Source organism: Lucilia cuprina, chromosome 4, assembly GCF_022045245.1.
Source record: "Lucilia cuprina isolate Lc7/37 chromosome 4, ASM2204524v1, whole genome shotgun sequence".
Classification (NCBI taxonomy): Eukaryota; Metazoa; Arthropoda; class Insecta; order Diptera; family Calliphoridae; genus Lucilia; species Lucilia cuprina.
The window spans coordinates 9,461,864-9,483,988 of NC_060952.1; the positions used below are offsets into that span (position 1 = coordinate 9,461,864).

Here is a 22,125-nt window from a genome sequence, read left to right on the forward strand (position 1 = left end):
TGGTACTTTTTCGTTCTTCAAAAGGTACAAAAGGCTTTAAACACATCATGGTGAAGGGTATATAAGATTCGGCACAGCCGAATATAGAACTCTTACTTGTTTATTCTAAAATGCTTTGTGGGATTATCTAATTCTCTCTAATTTTAAATCAGCCCTGGCAAATTATGGGTCCTTAGGTTAATCACCTCAAGCTCCCTTAAGATTTGGTCTTTTCATTATTCCGAGAATCCTTATGGGACTCTCTTGTACATTCCCCTTTCGTTGGCGACTATATCCAGATCACCTTGAGCTTTTACAAAATTGGCAAAATATAATGACAATTAGAATGATATACATATATGTATAAAAGTCCTGAATTGGTTTCCACTAGTCTGATCTAAAGGTGTTATTAAATTCAAACAAAGTATTTATTATTTAGAAGGAATTTTTGAAAATATAAATTAATTCTGTGAGTTAATTTTCTTAGAATGTTCCCGGAAGCCAAAATGGAAAAACATTTTAATCCATAAAAAAATTAAGTTTAAATTGAGACTTACATTTACTATTTATTCACATGTACTTATTTCATATTCGCCATTAATGTCCCATTTAGCAGTTCAAGTGTCGACGTGCTTCTCATACAAAATATGTACTTTGTACATTTGTTTTAGTTTGCAGGAATTTTTTTGCAAAAAAAAAATATAATTTCAAGAATTTTATATTAAATGTAATAAATATAATGTCCTAAACTAGAAAAAAATTACGAAACTTTTTTAAATTTCTGTAGATTTTATATCAATATTTTAGAGTAACAAATATAGATCATCATATGTTTATAAGATTTTTATTTGGTTTTTAATATACTAGACAAATTTATACATATGTATACGTTTAAATTCAAATACACACACATATATATACATATGTACATTAGGATGTCGCCTTTTGTAGCTTGGTTTACTTTAAGTTAGCATTTCTCAAAAAATATCGAATATTAAGTAGCAGCCATCCCTAAAGCAACTCAATTAATTTAATGCAAACATTTATTTTTTATAAAAACATCAATTAATAAAAAATAAAATTGACGATTTTCTATAAGAAACTAGTGCTAACAAGTAGGAAAGTATAGTCGGGCATGGCCGACCATATAATACCCTACACCATGAGTATATTTTAAAAATTTTTATTTTTTATAAAGAATCTTTTATGTTGAATATTACCATAATTCCAAAATATTTAAGCAAATATTATGCAAAAATTTCTAAATGAGTCTTTATATAGGTCAAATATGGGCCGATCCTCGGTAAATTGGGGAAAGGATATATTTTTAAATAACAGTTAATTTTGTTGAGTTTCATTGCTATACAAATGGTTACAAGTCAATTTTAGTCGTTTAAGACATTTTTTGAAGGGGGTTTGTATGGGGGCTAGGGTCAAATAAGGGCCGATCCTTACGAAAATCTGCAGTGTCATTTACACTTATATAAAACTTATTTGTGCCAATTTTTAGAGAGATAATAGAATATTTGACGTAATTATGGCGTAAAAAGTTCAAATTGGGAGGTACGGTTGTATGGGTGAAATAATGGACCGATTTCAACCATTTTCAATAGGCTTCGTTCCTGTGCCAAAAAACATGGTTGGTCCAAATTTCATCAAATTATCTTGATTATTGCGGCCTGTACCTTGCGCACAAGGTTTACATGGACAGCCAGCCAGCCGGACAGACGGACGGACGGACATGTCTTAATCGACTCAAAAAATGATTCTGAATCGATCAGTATAATTTAAGGTGGGTATTGGACCAATATTTTTGTATGTTACAAACATCAGCACAAACCTATAATACCCTCCCCACTATAGTGGTGTAGGGTATAAAAATCTCAAGAACCCTATTAACTATTTACGTACATAAACCTTTATTGGAACCCTGTCAACAATTTTTTCGATATGTTTATAAATTCCACTTGTGAGGTCAAATTGCTTGTGCATTATTTCGACCTTATGTCCGGAAGAACTATTCCTCCTGAAAGCGTCCGATCTGAGATACGTAGAAGTTACTTCTTGAAATTGTTATCCTAAAGTGTCTTATTATTTCGACCTTTTATCGGAAAGAACAGTTTGTAGTGGAGGTTCTAAAATCATCAATTTTGAATATAATTTATGAAATGTGTTACACATACATATGTACAACGTTAATCCAAAACCCCATACAACCGATCCCTAAAATAACAATAAATAGTATAGGGTATCATATGGTCGGATATATTCGACTATAATTTCATACATTTTTAATTTTGAAGTAACTGTAACGTGGTGCCTGCCAAAAAACAGCAATAGTTTTGTCTTTCAATTGTTTGATGGGAATGTAAATGTGTTTACTCTAACGCAGTAATGGGCAACACACATATTGTTACAACTTAAGGGAAATATAGATACAAATATTTTCTGTTTCGAAACAACAATACAATAACAGTTCTACATAATATTAACTTAAATTATTCGTAACATTTTACTGTTAAAATTGTTAAAAAAAAGATTCCCACAACTGTTATTAACACACATTTTCACTTGTATAATTTAGCCTATATGGTTTTTTTTTTAAATATGTTTTATTTATTTAAGTATTCTTTTATTTTTTAATAATGTTTTTTTTTCGTTGGTATTTTTCCTGTTGTTGATTCTACATATTGTTTGTATTGTTGTTGGCATTCAACTAGCTGTTTTTCATTGTTTCCTACAAATTGTAATGACGCATGTTAACACTTTTTGTTTCTGTAGATTTGTTGTTTTTCATTATTTTTTTCGTTTGTTAACTTTTTTTTGGAAAAGAATAACGTAAGTAAACATGACAGCATTATATGTTAATTTTAACATTTACAATAACACAAATACATATATACATGTAAATGCAAGGATAATAAATCCTTAGATTCGGGTGGTTTTATAAAGTTAATCATTTGAAAATTCAGTGAACATTTTTAAAAAATAGAACATTTTTTATAGAAAAAAAAAAAAAACAACAAAAATTGAGTTGGAAATAGAAAATGTATGAAATAGATAATTTAAAGTAATAGTGTAAATGGTAATTAAAATCAAATATTGTTTGCCTTATTAATTTTAACATAATATTACAATAAACTTTCTAACAAAGGAGTTTGTTTTATGTTCTATGCTTTTATAAAGTTTCATTTTGTTTATCGTTAAGTTGCTGAAATAAAACATACAAACAAAATACTTAATTTAACTGTGTCAGGTGTTTTATATTGTTTTATTATTTTGTTCGTGGTTGTTTTGCCGGTGATTTATTGTGATTGATTAGTTGGTCTAATGAATTTCTAACTTTCCAAATTTGTTTAAGAATTTACAATAATTTTTAGTTCATTTGTTTGCGACGATTAAGTGGATTATATTAAACAGACAGACAGGCAGAGAGAAAGACTAACAGACTAGATAGATAGATAGATAGATAGATAGATAGATAGATAGATACATAGATAGATACATAGATAGATAGATAGACACGCAGATTCTTAAAGTATATGTTGTTTTTGTACTTTACCAGAGATGGAAAATTATGTGTTAGAAATTGTGCTATATTTCTTCTGAATTGATCAAATTCGAAACGGCATAGTTAAAAAAAAATGATCAGAAAGAGACTTAGTATCTGGTGGATAACTATGATCTTCAAAGCCTATCTTTAAAATTGCAACATATGTATACCTTACGCTCAAGATGATAAAATTAATCTTAATAGACCCAGAAAGTGAATATATGGGACCAATTTTTTCGTGTGTTAATAAACATCAATGTAAACGCATAATTCTGGGGGTAAGGTATAACAACCAATCCAGGATATTAAACATTCAAAAAAATATATACTCGCCTGGTTCCAAATCGATACCAAATTTTTTAATAACATACGTACGACAACACTATGAAATGTTGACAGTCCAACGTTGTGTTAAGCTCACAATTCATGGTCAAGAGTGAGCTTATCACGTTTGTTAACTTTTAAACAAAGGATGTGTATAAAATTTTAATTGCGGCAATGATGTCAACATTTCATAGTGTAGTCTTACGTATTTATGTATATATGTATATACTTAACAACGGATGTTATTGAAAAATTTGGTATCAATTTGGTACCAGGCGTCTTTATGTATTATTCGAAAATTATACTCCTTGGCAACGCTCATGTAAAAAAGAAACTTAGAAATAGAAAATATATATTTCCAAACATTGATTCTAACCCACAGTGCACACTAAATTAGATAAACTAGAAAATGCATATGTTAGAAGACTTTTCAAACACACTGTATCTGTGTGGTTATAAATTAAATGTCATGATTAATAGCTATTACATACGAATTATGTACGACTGCATATTTATATGTATATGTAGCATTGTGTTAATATTTGGGTAATAAGTGAGTAAGTATGTAAATAGGTTGTATCAGTATGTATTTAAAATAAAATATTTTCAATTATTCGATTATGCCATTCGTTCAACATACAAATATAATTATGATCATTATTATGATTATGTTTTATGTTGTTGTTATAGTTGTTGAAGTTATGCTCATTATTTATAAGTCCTAACACGTACAGAATTGCAAAAAGGGAATCAAAAACACAAACACACATATACATATGAATGTATGTGCTTATGTATATTTACACATACCCACTGTAATTGATGATACCAAATGTTGCACAACAAATATTTATTGTTGTAGTCCTTGTTGTAGCATATAAAACATACAGAATAGCAACAACCAGCTGCCACATACGCTGACATATGACAACAAATTTATTAAATATTTATTTAATTTCAATAAAAAAAATCTGAAAAAAATCATGCAAAATATAAATGTATTTTTTTCTTAAATCCAATCATGCGTTAAAAATGTTCACATATTTTCAAAAATTATTTATGTCAATGGTTAATGCTGGTGGGGAGTGGAACATAGCGGAAACGGATATAAAAATATAAATTTAAATAAATTCATAAGTTTTAAATGCTAAAGGGTTTACTAAAACAGTTCACAATTTATGTATGTGTGGCAAATAAAAACAAATTGTAGTTTGGGAACTTATGTTAATCTATGATACAAAAGATTGGCTGGCAGGAAGCGGAAACGATTTTAGGTTTAGTCGAAAAGGTCATATACTGGACAATGATAGTCTAGTCTATAGTCTAGTCTATAGTCTAGTCTATAGTCTAGTCTATAGTCTAGTCTATAGTCTAGTCTATAGTCTAGTCTATAGTCTAGTCTATAGTCTAGACAGTAGTCTCATCTATAGTCTTGTGAATAGTCTTGTCCATAATAGTTCTATGGTCTCAATGATATAATTTGTATTCTAGTCTCTAGGCTAGACCATATTTCATTATATTGTGTAATTTATAACCTTATCTATAAACTAGTCTATAGTCCTGTCGATAATCTAGTCTTATCTGCATAATAAATAGTTCAACATAGACTTAAAATATAAACATAGACTAAAATTAAACTAACTATAGGGTTCATTTTAAATTTTTTGGTAATTCTATTGTTTGTAAAAAATTAAACTTACTACAGGGTTCATTTTAATTGTTTTTTTTTTTTTTTTGGTAATTCTTGTGCTGTATATGAAAAGTATATATACAATTTTTACTGCTGGTTACATGAAAATATGTACATTCATTTATTCAATGCATGGTTTCGTTGTTAAACTTGTTAGGTTATACATACACTTACATAAATTGTTTGTTCATCCTTTTAGTAGTTTCTGTTGCAGTCGTAGTTGTTATTGTTTTAAAACACTTAATAATTTTGATTTATTTTTATGGTTTTATAGAGTTTTTGTTGGATTCATAAACAATTTTTGTTTGTGTGACAAAATACAAAATTGAATTTTTTATTTAGAAACCATTTTTAATTTCTTTATATGTATTCGCTGTCATAAAACTTTATATTAAGTAGTTTTAACTGTATTATTGAATTTTACAAATATGTTTATTATATTATATCAAATTTTAAATTAATTTTATTATCCTTAGAAATGAAGAATAACACATTTTCAGATTTTGTTTTTTAAATGATAAAATGTTTAGCCAACTGTAGTTTAAGTTTTTATTGTTTCAATAATTTTTATAACAGCTAAAGTTTACTTTATGTTAGTGTTAGAAATACACACATTAAAATACACATACATTGTTAATAATTGGGAGGAACATGTTAAATTACAAAAGTTTACAAATTTAACAACTACATTCATATACAAAGCAAATACATATACTTCGTATAAATATTATCTTCATGTTAGTATACATGTAGTTAGAAAACTAGGTGCATTCATTTTATACTATTGCAAAACTTTTTTTGAAAAAGTAATATTTTTCATAAGTGTAATATGGAATTAGTTCTTTATGGATCGATATTTTTCTAATTCTTTAGATTAGCATCCACGGTGACGCAATATTCACAATTATTTTTAGATTCACATGTGTACATAATGTATACGAATAAATTAATGTACAACATATATATGTTTGTATCTGAATAATACTCTGCATGTGCTATTCGTATGGTTGCGTATAAGTAACATATGAATTATTAACTTGTTACTCATACGCTGTGGAGTGATACTGTTAATAGTTTGTTAATAAAGTTCATGAACAAAATCTAATTTTGCAAATGAGCTTGTATTGTTGGTGTAGTTACTAGACTGATAAATGGATATAAATGTTAAGTTGGCTTTTATTATTTATTAAGGTCAAACAATATTTTTAAACTGGGGGTGGTAAAACATAGTTTTAAAGTGCGACCAATTTAAAGGATATACATTTTATGAAGTATTTTTGTACATACTTTTTATACAAATATTAACTAAAAAAGTCCACAAAAAAAATTTTGTGAGAATTTTAATAGAAATCACAATAAAAATAGTATAATTTAAAGTAGGAACTTAACGCATGTGGTTTTACAAATTTATTAGGATGGCTTGAAAATCTATGTTCCAGCCGAAAAATATATCAAATTTCAAAGAATAAAAATATTATCTTTTGAAGTTCTTACGATCTTTTTATTTCAAAAATTTGTTATCATATGAAAAACTCTTGAAAAATGCTTTGAATATGACAGTATCGAACATTTTAACTGAAATTATTTTTTTATTAAATTTTAAATTTTTTAATTTTTTTTTTAAATTTTTGATTTAAGTTTTACTGAAGTATTTGGACAATTTCACGTAAAATATGTATGGTTTTGAAAGTTTGATTTTTGTTAATAAATTTGTATCTTTGGAACAATTGTGTAAATTTTACATGTTTGTTGCTGAGGTGTTTTAGACCTGATTGTCGTGCGCAATATGGGGTCCAACCCCTTATCTGAGTGACTTATTGAGAAGATTAGCAAAAACTACACTTATATGTATGGGTTATCTCTTTTGCTTTAATAGATATTTAAATTGAAAATATTTATAGTTAAATTTCTGATGGTTTTTTTCATGTAGCGGTCCTACGGAAGTTCCCAAAATGTTTTAAAAATATCCTGTGGTTTTCTGATAAGGTTCTAAATAAATTATGGAAAACCTCTTAACAGTTATCTTGTCTATAAAAAATTATAAGCATACAATGTGACAACATCTAAAAACCCCTTATTTTTTGAGTTTTTCCCCAAAAAATGCCCTTTATTCATTCTTTTATAGACAACAATTTTATTTGTGACTATAACACTAATTTTGTATAATCTGGAGAGAGAACTTAATATGTAAGCATGTTAAATAAAATAAGAGTCATATAAGCGGGTAATGCACCAAACATTCCCATCCAAAACTGATACATTTTGAAGAAATGCATTATTTTAAAAACGCAAAGCACCGTAGGCTACAAGGGGGACCATACGCCACTTTTTTTCGTGAGTTTTTGAATTAAAACCAAAATAAATATTCTCAAATGTTTGGGACATTTTTCTCATTAGTAAAATAAAAAAAAACTAAAACTAGTATTCTGTATTTTTCACATCGAGAAAACTTCTCGGAAAATTGAAATGAATTTAAATTATTCTTGTGAAATTTTAATGCGAACAATTTAAAAATAAACTGAATAACCCTGTGAATAACTGGAGGACTATTATATTTTTAGTCTCCATTTGATTTTTTCTATATTTTAGAAAAATTTTGTTCTACATCTCAGGGATTTCTTGTGTTTGGAGTCTAAGCCCCAGGGGCATTCCGGTGGTTTTATTTTATTTATTTTTATGTTTCAAGTTATAATATCGAAAAAATTATCTCTTATTGTTCACAATAACACAAAGAATTTAAATATTTCCTGTTAAATTTTAATGCGCAAATTTTAAGAATAAACTGAATAATCCTGTGGAAAACTGGAAGACTTATTATATTTGTACTTTCCATTTGATAAATATACAGAAATTAAAATAATTTGCGATTGATTTTTTCTAAATTATAACAACTTTTTGTTCTAGATGACAGGGATTCCTTGTGTTTGGTGCATGTGCCCCACGGGGCTCCCGTTTGATTAATTGTAATTTTTTTCGTGCTTCAAATTATAATATGGAAAAAACAATTATCTCTTATTGTTCGCTATTATTGACATTCTATAACTAAATAATATCTTGTCGGGTTTGGCAGATGTGCTCCTATGGCGAACGATCCCCCTCCTTCAAAATGGCTCTATATGTATATATTCCTATTTTTGCTTTAGGAATTTTTGTATTTGTATAAAGAAAATGAAAAAAAACGATGTTAATTTTAGAAAGATTTGTTTCTAAATATGTACAAACTTTTTCGTTCAAATTTTACATTAACTCAAATTTTTTTATATGTGATTAAAAAAAATCTTATATTATGAATATGTAATTTTTTCGTAAAAGTTGTTCTAATGGAATATCCTTTATATGACATATCTATTATTAAATCCTTAAAATATTAAATAGTTATTTTAATACAATGATGACATTGAAAACAAGTATTAACACGCTCTGTATTAAACTAAAATTTATGTAAAGAGCCAAAAAAGGAATGAAAATTCAACTTTATTACATATTTTTACATACTTTCGAATTCACATATTACATAAGGGGCCAATCTACTGTATATACATATTTCCCTAAATAAATAAAACGTTTGTTGCAAAAAAAGAAAAAAAAACCAAGGCGAAACGAATGTAATATAGCAAAGTTTACATCTCACACTCTCGTATATTTAAAAAAAATGAATAAAATTTAAATGAAGCATAAATAAAAAATTGTAGTTGTATGCAAATGAAACAACAACAATATTAACAATAAAAAATAATAAAAAATATTATTAAAGAAAAACTTACTTTCTCAAATGTGAGGTACCACGTACCAAACCAGGTGTACAACAATTTACGGTGATTGAAGTTTCTGCATAAAAGAACAAGTTGTGAAAAAAAGAGAAAAGAAAATAAAATTTATTTAAATATGAAAAGTTGTTTTAAAATTTACTTTCTTGTTAACAATTCAATTACAAAAAAACACATTGTTGTTGAAATTGGAGTTTTTTTTATTGTATTAGAAAATTTTAAATAATTTACGCGCGGATATATACATATAAATCAAATAAAAAAAAGTAGAAATTTTAAAAGTTATAAACAAAACAACAGAAATTTAATATTATAGTTTCTTAATAATGTATTTTGCAATAAGTCTACTACTGTATGAGGTCATACTATAACACATTTCAAAAGAAATTTTCCTAAATTTTACTTTCTACGTTTTTTTTTTCATTTAATTGCACCTAAACTTTATGACATTTTCATACGTGTTTGAAACAAACAAATTTTCACCATTTATTACATTTTCACTATTAACTCACCCTTTAATTTTCTGGCCATCCAACGTGTTGCCAAAAGTACTGCCAATTTGGAATGTGAAAAAGCATCGCGTGCATGAAACTGTACTGACCAAGTGCCCACATTTAATGGATCATCAAAATCCATTTTACCAGCTGCATACGCGTGAGCCGTTACATTTATTATGCGTCCATTTTCCGACTTTCGCAAATGACCCAACAGCAGGTGGGAGAGCAAGAAATGTGACAAATAATTGACTTGTAAATGCTGCTCAAAGCCATCGATTGTCGTTATGTGTGATGGTGCGAAAATGACACCGGCATTGTTGATTAGTATATCGACTCGTTCAAATTCGCTCGTTATGTTACGTGCAAAACGATGGACACTATCAAAGGAACGTAAATCCAAATAACGTACTTCCACAAAGAACTTTTCATTCATTTTAGTTGATTGTGTTACTAAAGCTGTTGTTGTATTCGTATTTGTATTTTCACTATTGTCATCTTGTGGTAGTTTAGGTCTTATTGGCACTATAACCGTACAGCCTAGTTCACGTTTAATGACTCTAGCCGCCTTTTCACCTTCTTGCATATTGCGACAGGCCAATATGATGCGCCCACCACGTCCAGCCAAAGCTTTAGCTATTTCATAGCCAATGCCAGTATTGCCACCCGTTATAATTACAATTTGATCCTTAATTTGATTGTCGTTTGGACAGCGTTGACCGCTCATTAAGGTGCTAAAAGGTGGTGAAATAGAAAAATAGAACATAACAGAAACATTACAAAAGTGTGTGTTTGTGAAAAATACATTGACATGATTATAAGTTTGTTAGTTTGTGTAATACATACCTAGTAGTTTTATTAATGTTTAGCAAATTGTTATTTGTATACACATGCAAACATAAAAGTTATAGTGGCGCGTGTTTTCAAATTCAAATTTGTTTTAGTAAATTTTGGGAGAAAATTGCTCAATTGACCTTATTTCATAGTGATATGAGCAAAACTCTTTACATACATACATTGAACTACACATAATTGTCAAAAACTACTTCAGTTCTGTTAAAATAATAGTATCCTAACTACTGAATGGTTGTTATGCGTAAAAAGTTTTAAAAGTACCACTTAAAGAACTGGAAAGTACCAAAAATTCCTATCTGTTCCATATTTCACTCTTCAATATAATAAAAAATTCAAAACAGATCGAAGAAGTACCAGAAAAAGTTTAAATACTGTCATTTGAAGAACAAAAAGTTATCAGGAAGTTGTTATCTTTAAAAAAGTACCAAACTGTCTATTTTAAGAATATCATGAAAAAAGTACCATCTGAAAAACGCATTGTGTTTTAGAAGCTTTTTTCAATAATAAGAAGTAAAAAATTATAATCGGGCGAGGCCGACCATATAAAACCCTACACCTGTTACAAAAATAAAGTGTAAAGTTCAATTGTACCTTGCCTCAGATATTCTTAAGCCATTTATTATGGACATTTAATTTAAATTTTAAAAGGAACATTTTCAATACGCTTCGTCTACGGTACCCTAGAAGAACATGTACTAAATTTCATTAAATAATCTTCAAAATTGCGACCTGTAGTTTGATTACAAATTTTACAAGCCCTATTTGGGAGTTTAGTTCTATGGGGGCTAGGTAAAATAATGGACTGACCCTATTTTTTATAGGCTTCGTCCCTGGGACAATAGAAGATCAAGTATTAAATTTCATTAATACTCTAGTTAGATTACAAAGTTTACATTGACAGACGCACCATTATCAATAGGCTTCGTCCCTGGAACAATAGAAGATCATGTACCAAATTTCATTTAATTGAGACCTGTAGTTTGATTACAAAATTTACATGGACGGACGGACCATTTTAAATAGGCTTCGTCCCTAGGACAATTGAAGATCATGTAACAAATTTCATTAAATTATCATTAAAATTGCTACCTGTAGTTTGTTTACGCACATAGCTAAATCAAAAGAAGTATTCTGAGTCGATTGGTATACTTCAAGGTGGGTAAAGGACCAATATTATTGGACATTACTAACATCAGCACCACTCAAGTGGTGGCTTTAAAAAAATTAATATTATTTACATTGTAATTGTAAAAAGCACCGATCCATATATAGAGCCACTATGAGGATCAGTGCTTTACGTTTTTAATGTATTTTACTCCAAAAAGGATTGAACAATTTTAAGAAAAAACATAAACCTTAAACCTAAATATCTCTTAGATGAGAAACCCCCCGTCTCTTTTAATTATATTTTTTGTAGATCCATTTCAAGTATTAGTTGCAACATTGTGGGTCTATCCAATGATCAGCTGCAACTGTCAATTGAAATCACTTCAGCTCCAAAAATTTAAATTTTCCTTGCGATTTATTAAATTTTTTATTTAAAAAACCCAAATATTTTTCCAATTGCATATAAATATTTTAAATGACACTGAAAGATCTTTTTAAGAACCTATTATATGACCACTGAAATTTTGAAAATTTTCTTTGTAAGTAAACAAAAAACTCATGAAAGTTCACTTTAATATTTAGCATTAAAATATCTTCAACCACCATCTGTGTGTAGCACATCAAATTATTCATCTAAGACTTGCAAAAGTATATTTATTTTTGGTCCTTCCGTCTGCTCGACTATCCGTTCATCTATCCGAACGAGAAAATTTAGAATTCTGGAAAATTTCACAAACATTTCCTCTTAAATCAGGTTGGTTGGTTTCGAAAATGAATAGTATCGGTCTAAGATCATCTGCAAGTACCGGCCGAAAATATTTTTTAAACAGACAAAAATAATTTATTGCAATGAGATTTAACAAGAAATTTTTTTCTTGTTAATTGGGAATCGAAAACTTTTTATAAATTTTTTGAGTATAAGTGTATATTTTGTGTCCTTGTAGGATTTTAAGGCGATCTTGCAATGGCTTTTCGAGTACACCTCTATCAGTCCAAGAAAAAAGGAGGCAGATTTCTGAAATTTTTCAGTCTTAGACTGACAGGCTATGACGTGGCCTACTGGCGCATATAACCTTCTTTCATACTGAAAAAAGTACCACATTCTTCTAAAGAACTAATTAATATGTATTTTTAAGGCTGTTGAAATTTGTTCAAAATACATATTCATACAGCTTTTAACAGTTATTGGCACTTCTAATTTTGCTTCACTAACCATGATTGTCAACTTAAAAAGTATTTTCACATTTTTTAAAACTAAAGTTAAAGTAAACTTGCCACAAATCAATGTTTTTCAATAAAAAGGTGTTCTAATATTGCTGTTGTTGCTACTAAAGTTCTCTTTACAAATGTTTTCATTTATTTCTGTTGTTGGTTGCATGTAATTTATGGCTTTTGTTTGTGTGTTTTAGTTTAACTGTGGCAAACGTCGGTTTCAACACAAAAGAAGCGTAAAATTGTTAATTTGTTTACGTATTAGTAAATGACATGGCCATGCGGCAATTGTGGTTTCTGCGACCTGTTTTTGTTTTTGTTATTGTTATAACCTACACTACGATAGTGTAGAGGGTATTATGTGTTTGTTTTGATGTTTGTAACGTCCAAAAATATTGGTCCTTAACCCACATTAACGTATGCCAATAGGCTCAGATTCGATTAATCTAGGTCCTCCAGAACGTTCGTCTGTGTGTCAATGTAAACCTTGTGCACTCGCGATTTGCAAGATAATTTAATGAAATTTTAATTTAATAGAAATTTTGTCCAAGGATAAACGTTATTAAAAATGCTTGAAATCGGTCCAATATTTTGCTTAGCACATAAGCCTATATTTACCCCTACTCCCCTATGAGCCCTCTTGTAGAAAATCTTTTTTTATGTCAATAATAAGTAAAAATATTCCAGAATAAAGTTAAAAGAAATAAATTAAATGTATTTTTCAAAAAAAAAAAGTAATCCACATTTTTAACATACTGTCTAGTGTTGGGTATCATATGGTCGGCCATGCCCAACTATACATTCATACTTGGATTTTTTATTTCATTGAAAATGGAAAAACTTCATTCCCAACTTTTCAATATAACGTAAAATCATCAATTTTTATATCATGCTTGTACATGAATGAGTATGGGTACATACCCAGCAGTTCGATAAAGAGTCAACCCAGCAGTTCGACGGGATAGTCCCGAACTGACCACTTAACCTACCACTTGTGGTGGCCCCTAGCCACCTGATTACCCAGGTGACCGACCATTTTAACATGGGCTTGTCCTACGAAGAAGTCAATCGTCACTCTACACCCTACAAAGAGACAGCAAAACGACGATTGCCTCCGCTCTCGCTTACCAAGGGGGTACTATAGTGACGACTGTCTTCATTCTCAATTACAAAGAGTTTATTTGTGACGAAAGACCAGAAACATACAAATTAAAGTCAACCAGGTGGTAAGATATTAATGGAACTAAAATTTAAAAATTTCAAGTGTCTACTCTCAAGAATACTATATGACAATAATGTGACGATTGGCCCGAAAGATATAAATTTGAGTCCACCAGATGGTGGCATATTAGTAGAAAGTTGTAATCATTTCTCCAAAATATGGGTCATTCGTCACGAATGTACCCTTTGTAATCGAGAATGAAGACAGTCGTCGCTTTAGTGTCCTCTTTGAAAGCGGGAGCGGTGACAGTCATCTTTTTACTGTACTAGTAACCTAGATTATACTCTTAAAAGTTGTTTTTTTGTACTTCCGAAAGACAGTCGTCACTTTAGTGTTCCCTTTGTAAGCGAGTGCAGAGGCAGTCATCTCTTTACTGTCTCTTTGTAGGATGTAAAGTGACGATTGACTTCCTCGTAGGACAAGTCCATGTTAAAATGGTTGGTCACCTGGGTAGTCAGGTGGCTAGGGACCACCACAAGTGGTCAGTCCGGGACTGTCCCGTCGAACTGCTGGGTACTAAATGATGAAAGAATGTATGTGTTCATATGCTTACTACATGTTTCCGGTATAAACACATTTATGTATATACAACATAAATATATACAATGTACATTAACTTATGTACCTTGCAATTTTGTATGGTTTATTTTAATTGTGTATGTGTGTGTGTGTGTTTTTGGTATGTTACGTTGCAGCAACTGTTTGTTTTTGCAACTACTGCCCATCTGCCTTTCTACATCCGCTAGCCTAAAGTTCTTATTTATTTACAAGTGCTTGTACAACTACTGCTGTTGCCTCGTTGTGGCAAGTGATTTCCACTGTTTTATTTCATAGACCTGTGTTTCCAATGTATTTTATCCGTGTCCTGTTTTAATTTCAATATTTTTCTTTTGCTGTCGCTTGTTTTTTTCAATACCAATAACCAAGTTGAAATCTGTCACTTAACGTTCTATTTTTTTTTGTTTTTATTATTAATTTATATTTTTTTATAAATTTAATTTATTGTTAAAAAAAAAGAAGTAAAAATATGCTGTTGCAATTTTTTTCATTGTTGTTATTATTTTCACGCGAATGTGGGTTTTATTGAATCATCGAGTTGCGGTAAATTAAATTAATTTATGGGCAATTTTATTTTTTATTATAAAAAGGTAATTAAATACAAAAACATCACATGGATTAATAAAAAAATATTCATAAAAATGTAGACATGTTTCATTAACATATTTTCATATCATTTTTTATTTTAGCCACACAAGTTATTAATAAAAAATGTATGGTTTTATTATTATTATTATTTTTGCTTTAATAAATTGTTGACTCTATAGTTGTTTTAAATATTGCGGTTGTGTATGCAAATGTTGCATATTTAAAGGCATATTGAGACATTTAACATCTTTATAAAAATCTAAAAGTTTATATAGGTCCTTTTTAGTTGAAAACGAAGACAAGTAATAAATTAAAAAAAAAAAACTTTAAAAATATTTTTTACTACATTTTCTTAACATTTCAAATCATTACTTTTACACAGCTATATAATTGGTGACTTAATACGCTCGCTATCAAACAAGTACTTCAATAAATCATTACAAAGAGGGTGTTTAAAAGTGGTTTTGTTTTAACCCTTTCACGCACAAAACTAAACCGCTGGACTTTTTATAGATATGACTTCTCCAAACACTTTATTTTTACATATATTGATCATTTTTGATAAAAAATGGAAAAAGTGTTTTCGAAGGATATCACAGGATATTATGCTTTTTAGCATGTAGTGTCATCAAATTCTAAAAACTAACTTATTTTTCTTTAGAAATAACCTTTTAGTGAAGCTGTGAACTCAAAATTATGCTCTTTATCGAGAAAATTTTTAAAAATCTTAGAGAGTCCTTTGAGATGCACATGGTGGCTGTGGTTTAAACCCAAATACGCGAAAATAGTATTTATGGTTTAGAAAATAATGCAGGGTAAATTATATAATTGTGGATAAAATAAATCGAAGTTATATTCTACAGATATTCCACAGAGTAGGGACTGAGCGCTGGCAGTAAGAGAAGTGTGATGGATTTAATACTGATAGATGAAAGGTATCTTAACAATTTTCCTTTCTTGTCGTGGTATGTTCTGCGTTTACTATGTTCATACCAGATTTACCACGGTTTGTTCTCTATAAATAAGAACAAGTCCTTGGCTTATTTGATGGATTCATGCGTGACACAATGTCCAGGGACATATTGGACGTTATGTCTCAATAAAAGTTTCTTTTTTTCCCCTAAATTCCAAACATTCCTAAATTTTAAAGTGCCATAATTTCCATAGACACTATGACACACAATGGATATTATGTCATTGATCAATATGACATGTCCCCATTCTTTTTTGGTCTACCGAATACGACTCTAGGTGCTGTAGCCGACGGGAGTGATGTTTAAGCAAAGTGTTTGTACATAGACCAATAGAACCATGTACAAAAAGCGTCACCGACGTGTAAGAACCACAAAGGGCGGTGATAAGTAAGTGTCCGCGTCTTCGCATTTTCTTTGCATAAAACGTATAAAATACAATATAACAACATCAATGATTTTATACGTATACAATGTTTTTATACTATTTATAACAACCGTTTAAACGTACAGTTTTTGTCTAAATGACACCTTTGTCACAACAATACATTGCATTAATGAAAACAAACAAAAGTGAAATTGTTCTGACAATGTCCAGTACGAATCTGGAAACTTTTGCCTGACAACATAGTGATCTGATAATTTTTATTAGCAGATGTGTAAATGAAATATCTTACAATGTATCAGTTTTATTGTCAATACCTTGGCATCTGACAATATTGTAAGATCTGACAACTGTGTATACACAAGTTTCTTATGCTTCAACACAGATACAATATTCCTTCTTGCAGTTGCTAACGCAAAATAGCAAAAGCATATAAAAAAGCACTTACGTATATAATTATATGTACGTCATTATCAAAGTAATTAACAGGGAATGTAGTAAAAATGTTGCTGTTTATTCAAAATCATGTATGTATTATAAATAATTTTTTAAAATTCTTAAACAATTAAGTGCAAATATTTTTATTGATCTTCCCCCATTTCAATATAAAACGTGACGGAAAAAATACATTTTACTATTGAAATAAATAAAATTATTTGTTATTGAGTTAAAAATTTCATAAAAATTGAGTGATATAAAAAAAATTCACAACTGAATAAAAAATCTGATTCTATAAAGTAAAAGAGAGAGAGAGAAAAAAATCCTTTGAAAATAAAATTGCAATAAAAATAACTATTAAGTGACTGCACGTTCACAAATATGGAATATTTTGCAGCAGCCTTAATTTGTCAAATATATAATTTTCAAAACTAAATTTTTGGTTTTGCTATGACCAACAACACTATTACTATAGAAAAATTTTGAAACCACTCACCGTATTATAACTATAACACAGACCACAAGGGCCGCTATTGCAGGCCACCAGGTTTGAAAAGGATCTGCATTTTCTAGAAGTGATTTGAGTTCATCCATTTTTTAATGTTTTTTTTTTTCTATATTTAAGTATTGTGTAAATTTATTTATTTTTTATCTTCTTTTTCTTTTAAACAAATTTAAAAGTTAGCTTTTGTTTTTTTATTTTTCGTGATGCTGTATCAAATCTCTAAAGACGGGCACTTTTTCATTTAAGTTTTATTTTCTTTTTTACTTTATTTTATGCGGTTTTATCTTTTAAGCACAAGGTCACGTTTTCTTCTGTTTTTGTGTATTTTATTTGATGCTTTATTTTCTTTAATTTTACTAGAAAAAAACTTTTTCGTAAGCTCCAAACTTTTTTTTTAGCCTCACCCGCCAATTACTGAAGTAACAATGACACGTTTTTTCTTAATGTTCAATAAAAAAAATTTAAATCTAACCCCCTTTTGAAAGATAAACAGAACAACAACTGAAAAGTAACAAAATATAAACTAAATTTACTTTTATAAATTCTACAGATACATATTCTACTTGTTATAAACATTTATCCATTCATTCATTTACTCATTTGCTCTCTTTTTTCATTTATAGAATTTCATTTTATTTAGTATGTATCTGTGTGTGTGAGTATTTAAGTATGTATGTCTGTCTGTTAGAGTATAAGTGTTATTTGCTTTTATTTATTCTGACTACAAATTCAATTTGAATTATTTTTTAGTTTCGTTGAAAATTAAGATTTATTACAGTTTTTATTGGTTTGGTTAAAAAGTAATTTCATAGAAAAGGTCAAAGTATTCTTCCTGAACATTTGCCAGTTGACCTTATCTCAGCATTAAACTTTTAGAACTAACCATTGCCACTTTGTGCATCTTTCACGACGTTGACCATTTTTGTTCATGATTCTGCCGGTTCAAGCACTTTGCTCAAGTACTCGAGCTATACTCTGAACTAACCTTTGACCATTGCTGCCCCATTGTTTTAGCATAATTTCCGTTTTTTTTGGTAGACTAAAACACGAATCCATCAAACAAGCCAAGGAGTTGTTCTTACTCACGGAGAACTTATGTGGTAAATCTGCTATGAATAGAGTAAGACCTGAACTTACCTTGACAAGGAAGGAAAATTCGATGATATCACTTGTATACGATACATTTCCTCCATCACAATTCAACTCAGCACACTTCTCTTTCCTCCGACTCACTCATACAGAACAATTTCCGACAAACTTACTCTAGCCTATATGTGTATAAGTTCCGCATACCCTTTATCCATCCTTTTTTATATAGACTTAACACTAATTCCCTGCTAACGCATAGTCCTTAAGTCACTTCACTGTAGGGTATCTGTTAACTTCGGCAACGGCACCGAACATTTCCATAATTATAAACTTTACCGTGTATCAGTCTTTTAATCATCATTATCTTTCCCAGAATTAGGGTTTTAACAATGAAGAACCCCGATTATTAGAGAGACGTTCAATTACCGGAACAAGACAAAGTCATAAACACTGCTGGTTTTTGTTGTACCAGATAAGGCTATTATTTTGTTCGACCCCATGTCAAAACATTCTAAGGAAAGATAGAGCATATATTCGATCATCAACAGGTTATAGTCTCGACAGACTAGAGGTATAGTTAGCTCCACTTCTTCACCACATTGCAAGAATACCAAGGTGAGGAAAGATTATTAAAGTTACATACCCCTGGGGAGAGTATGGTTGCTACAATCAATAGCTGCTCTCGTTTGGGACATATTGGGGTTTAAGGAAGATGGATCGGTTTGAAATCTAACATGAACCTAGAATATATGTAAGAACACCAAGGTGAGAAAAGATTATTAAAGTAACATACCCCTGGGGAGAGTATGGTTGCCACAATCAATAGAGATTATTTGTGGAAGCTTTCAGTCATCTAGCTGCTCTCGTTTGTGACCTATTGGGGTTTAAGGCTAAGGCAGATGGATCGGTTTATAATTTAACAAGAATCTAGAATATATGTATGATTGTATACTTCGATGTAGGGTATACAAAAATATCTGTACAGTATCTCATGTTTTGGTTTACGACAGACTTTGTACTCTGGATAAGTGTATAATTAATTAAATAGTTTTTGCTGGGTTTATTGCAATAAATTATTCATAGGGCATTGAACTTTTAAAAATCATGATGACTTTTCCCCTCAACTAATCTTACAACTACTTTTATTTTCATCAAAATCATTATTTAATTTTAGTTGTGATACTGACAGCGAGACTATGAAAAAAACTTACGGATGTTGAGATGTGTTGTAGTAACTTTTGATCCATGCTGTCAAATCTAGAAAACAAAACATTCATAAATTTATAAATAAATAATAACAGTGACAACATGGAAATAACAGAGATTTTTTATGGTGAACTATAGAATGAATCGTCATCGTAGACGACGAAAACAGACAAATACACTGGAAAGTGTAATGTATAATACAGGAATATAAATAGAAATTGTATGGGAAATGTTCAGTTATTCATCATGATTAGTTTAATATCTATCTGAGTCTTCACTTTAAACAGAATAAAGCATGAAGAGTCCAGAATCATGAGAACCTATAAAAAGGACATTTTGGTATATTTTTTCGTCAAAAGGTACTTTTTGAAATATACATTTATAATACTGAATCTTGAAACATAGAATTAAGCACTTTTGGGTAATTTTTTATTTGATATAATCTTATTTTTTATTAATCATGAAGTACACAGAATAAATGAAAACATATAAAAGGATACTTTTGGTACTTATTCTTTCTTCAAAAGCTACTTTTTAAATATTGAACGTAGAAACATGAAATTAATCATGTACAGCCCGGAGTAAATGAGAATCTTTAAAAATGTACTTTTTGGAACTTATAATTGAGTCTATAAATAAACCATTTAGAGTCCTCTGTAGGAAAGGAATTGGTACATTGTTGTTCTTAAATTGGTTCTTTTCTGTTTTAATGCAGTATTGAACCTGGAAACATATAAACAGGCATACATACATATATCCTGATGAAATAAAAATCTATAAACGTGAGTGAGTACTTTTGAAATTTCTATGATATTGAGTCTTAAACAGAGGAGTCCAATATTGCCATTACATAGCATGCGTGATAGGGTAAGAAAATTCTGCTAACACCTAGTTAATACACATACACTATAGGTTTAATTCTTCTTCTTTTTATCACTTGGTCTGCACGCGACGTTTTTAAAATACACACAGAAATACAACAACAAAATTTTTAGAAACCCGAATTAATGTAGAAGAGCACGAGAGATCAGTTGATAGTTTTTATACCCTTCACCTTCGTTAGAAGAGTATATATAAGTTTTTCATTCCGTTTGTTATTTTTATAATATAATTTTCCGACCTCATAAAGTATATATTCTGGATCCTTATAGAAAGCGGGGTCGATTAAGCCATGTCCGTCTTTCTGTCTGTATGTTTGTTAAAATCAGTTTTTAGAGGACCCCAGATATCGGCGAGATCCGAATCTTCAATAATTTTGTTAGACATGCTTTCGGGAAGATCGCTATTTAAAATCATCAAAATCGGTCCATAAATAACGGAGATATAAGCAAAAATCCGAGACAACCTCTTAAAATTTCATCAAAAACTGAGATTTTTTATTCATGCTCAAACAGAAATTGCAAAAAACAAGTATCAAAAAGTGAACTTTTTGATACTTTTTCGTTTTTCAAAAGGTACTTTTTGAGTTTTCCATAATAATGAGCTTAGAAACATGAAATTATGTATGTAGAGACCGGATTAGATGAGAACAAATCGATGGGAATTTTTTGGTACTTTTTCGTTCTGCATATGATACTTTATGAGTTTTCTATAATATTGAATTTAGAAACATGAAATTAAGTATGTTCAGCCCGAAGTAAGTGATTTGAAAGAAGAGTTTTTGATACCGACTTTTTTTAACACATCATGGTGAAGGGGATATAAGATTCGGCAGAATCTTACTTGTTAAATATAGACTTTGATATACGCTGGCTGTCAAAATCCATAATAAAAAATATTTGACAGTTAACATATACTTGTTTGTAGTTATTTTATTAGTATACTTCTATTTTGAATTGAATTCTGTTCTCTGCTGCTTTACCAACATGAAATAAAGTATGCAGAGCTGCGGGAGTAAGTGAGAACGTATAAAAATGAACTTTTTTGTTTTCCAATTAAAAGTTATTAAAAGGCTCTCTGATTTTTGAAGGAAAAGAGACATTCTGGCATTATTTAGAACTATTATTTTGTTTTGGTGAAGATATACATGAGTCGTTAATGCCGAATAAAAAATTCTTAAAAACTCTTACTTGTTTCTGTTTTTATACCCTTCACCTTCGTGAGAAGGGTATATATAAGTTTGTCATTCCGTTTGTAATTTCTATAATATAATTTTCCGACCCTATAAAGTATATATATTCTG

General features: G+C 29.6%; 1 protein-coding gene across 1 annotated transcript in view; it reads right to left on the reverse strand.

The window, feature by feature from the left end:
* LOC111686138 (retinol dehydrogenase 13) overlaps positions 1-18,145 on the reverse strand; it is a 37,989-nt gene extending 19,844 nt beyond the window's left edge. Inside the window, exons 1-3 of the mRNA XM_023448444.2 lie at positions 17,640-18,145; positions 9,826-10,541; positions 9,311-9,374 (exon numbers count right to left, since the gene is read on the reverse strand). Of these exons, the coding sequence (XP_023304212.2) occupies positions 9,311-9,374; positions 9,826-10,541; positions 17,640-17,737 (878 nt within the window). The 5' untranslated portion in view covers positions 17,738-18,145. The remainder of the gene's footprint in view (positions 1-9,310; positions 9,375-9,825; positions 10,542-17,639) is intronic.
* Positions 18,146-22,125: the final 3,980 nt, after the last annotated feature.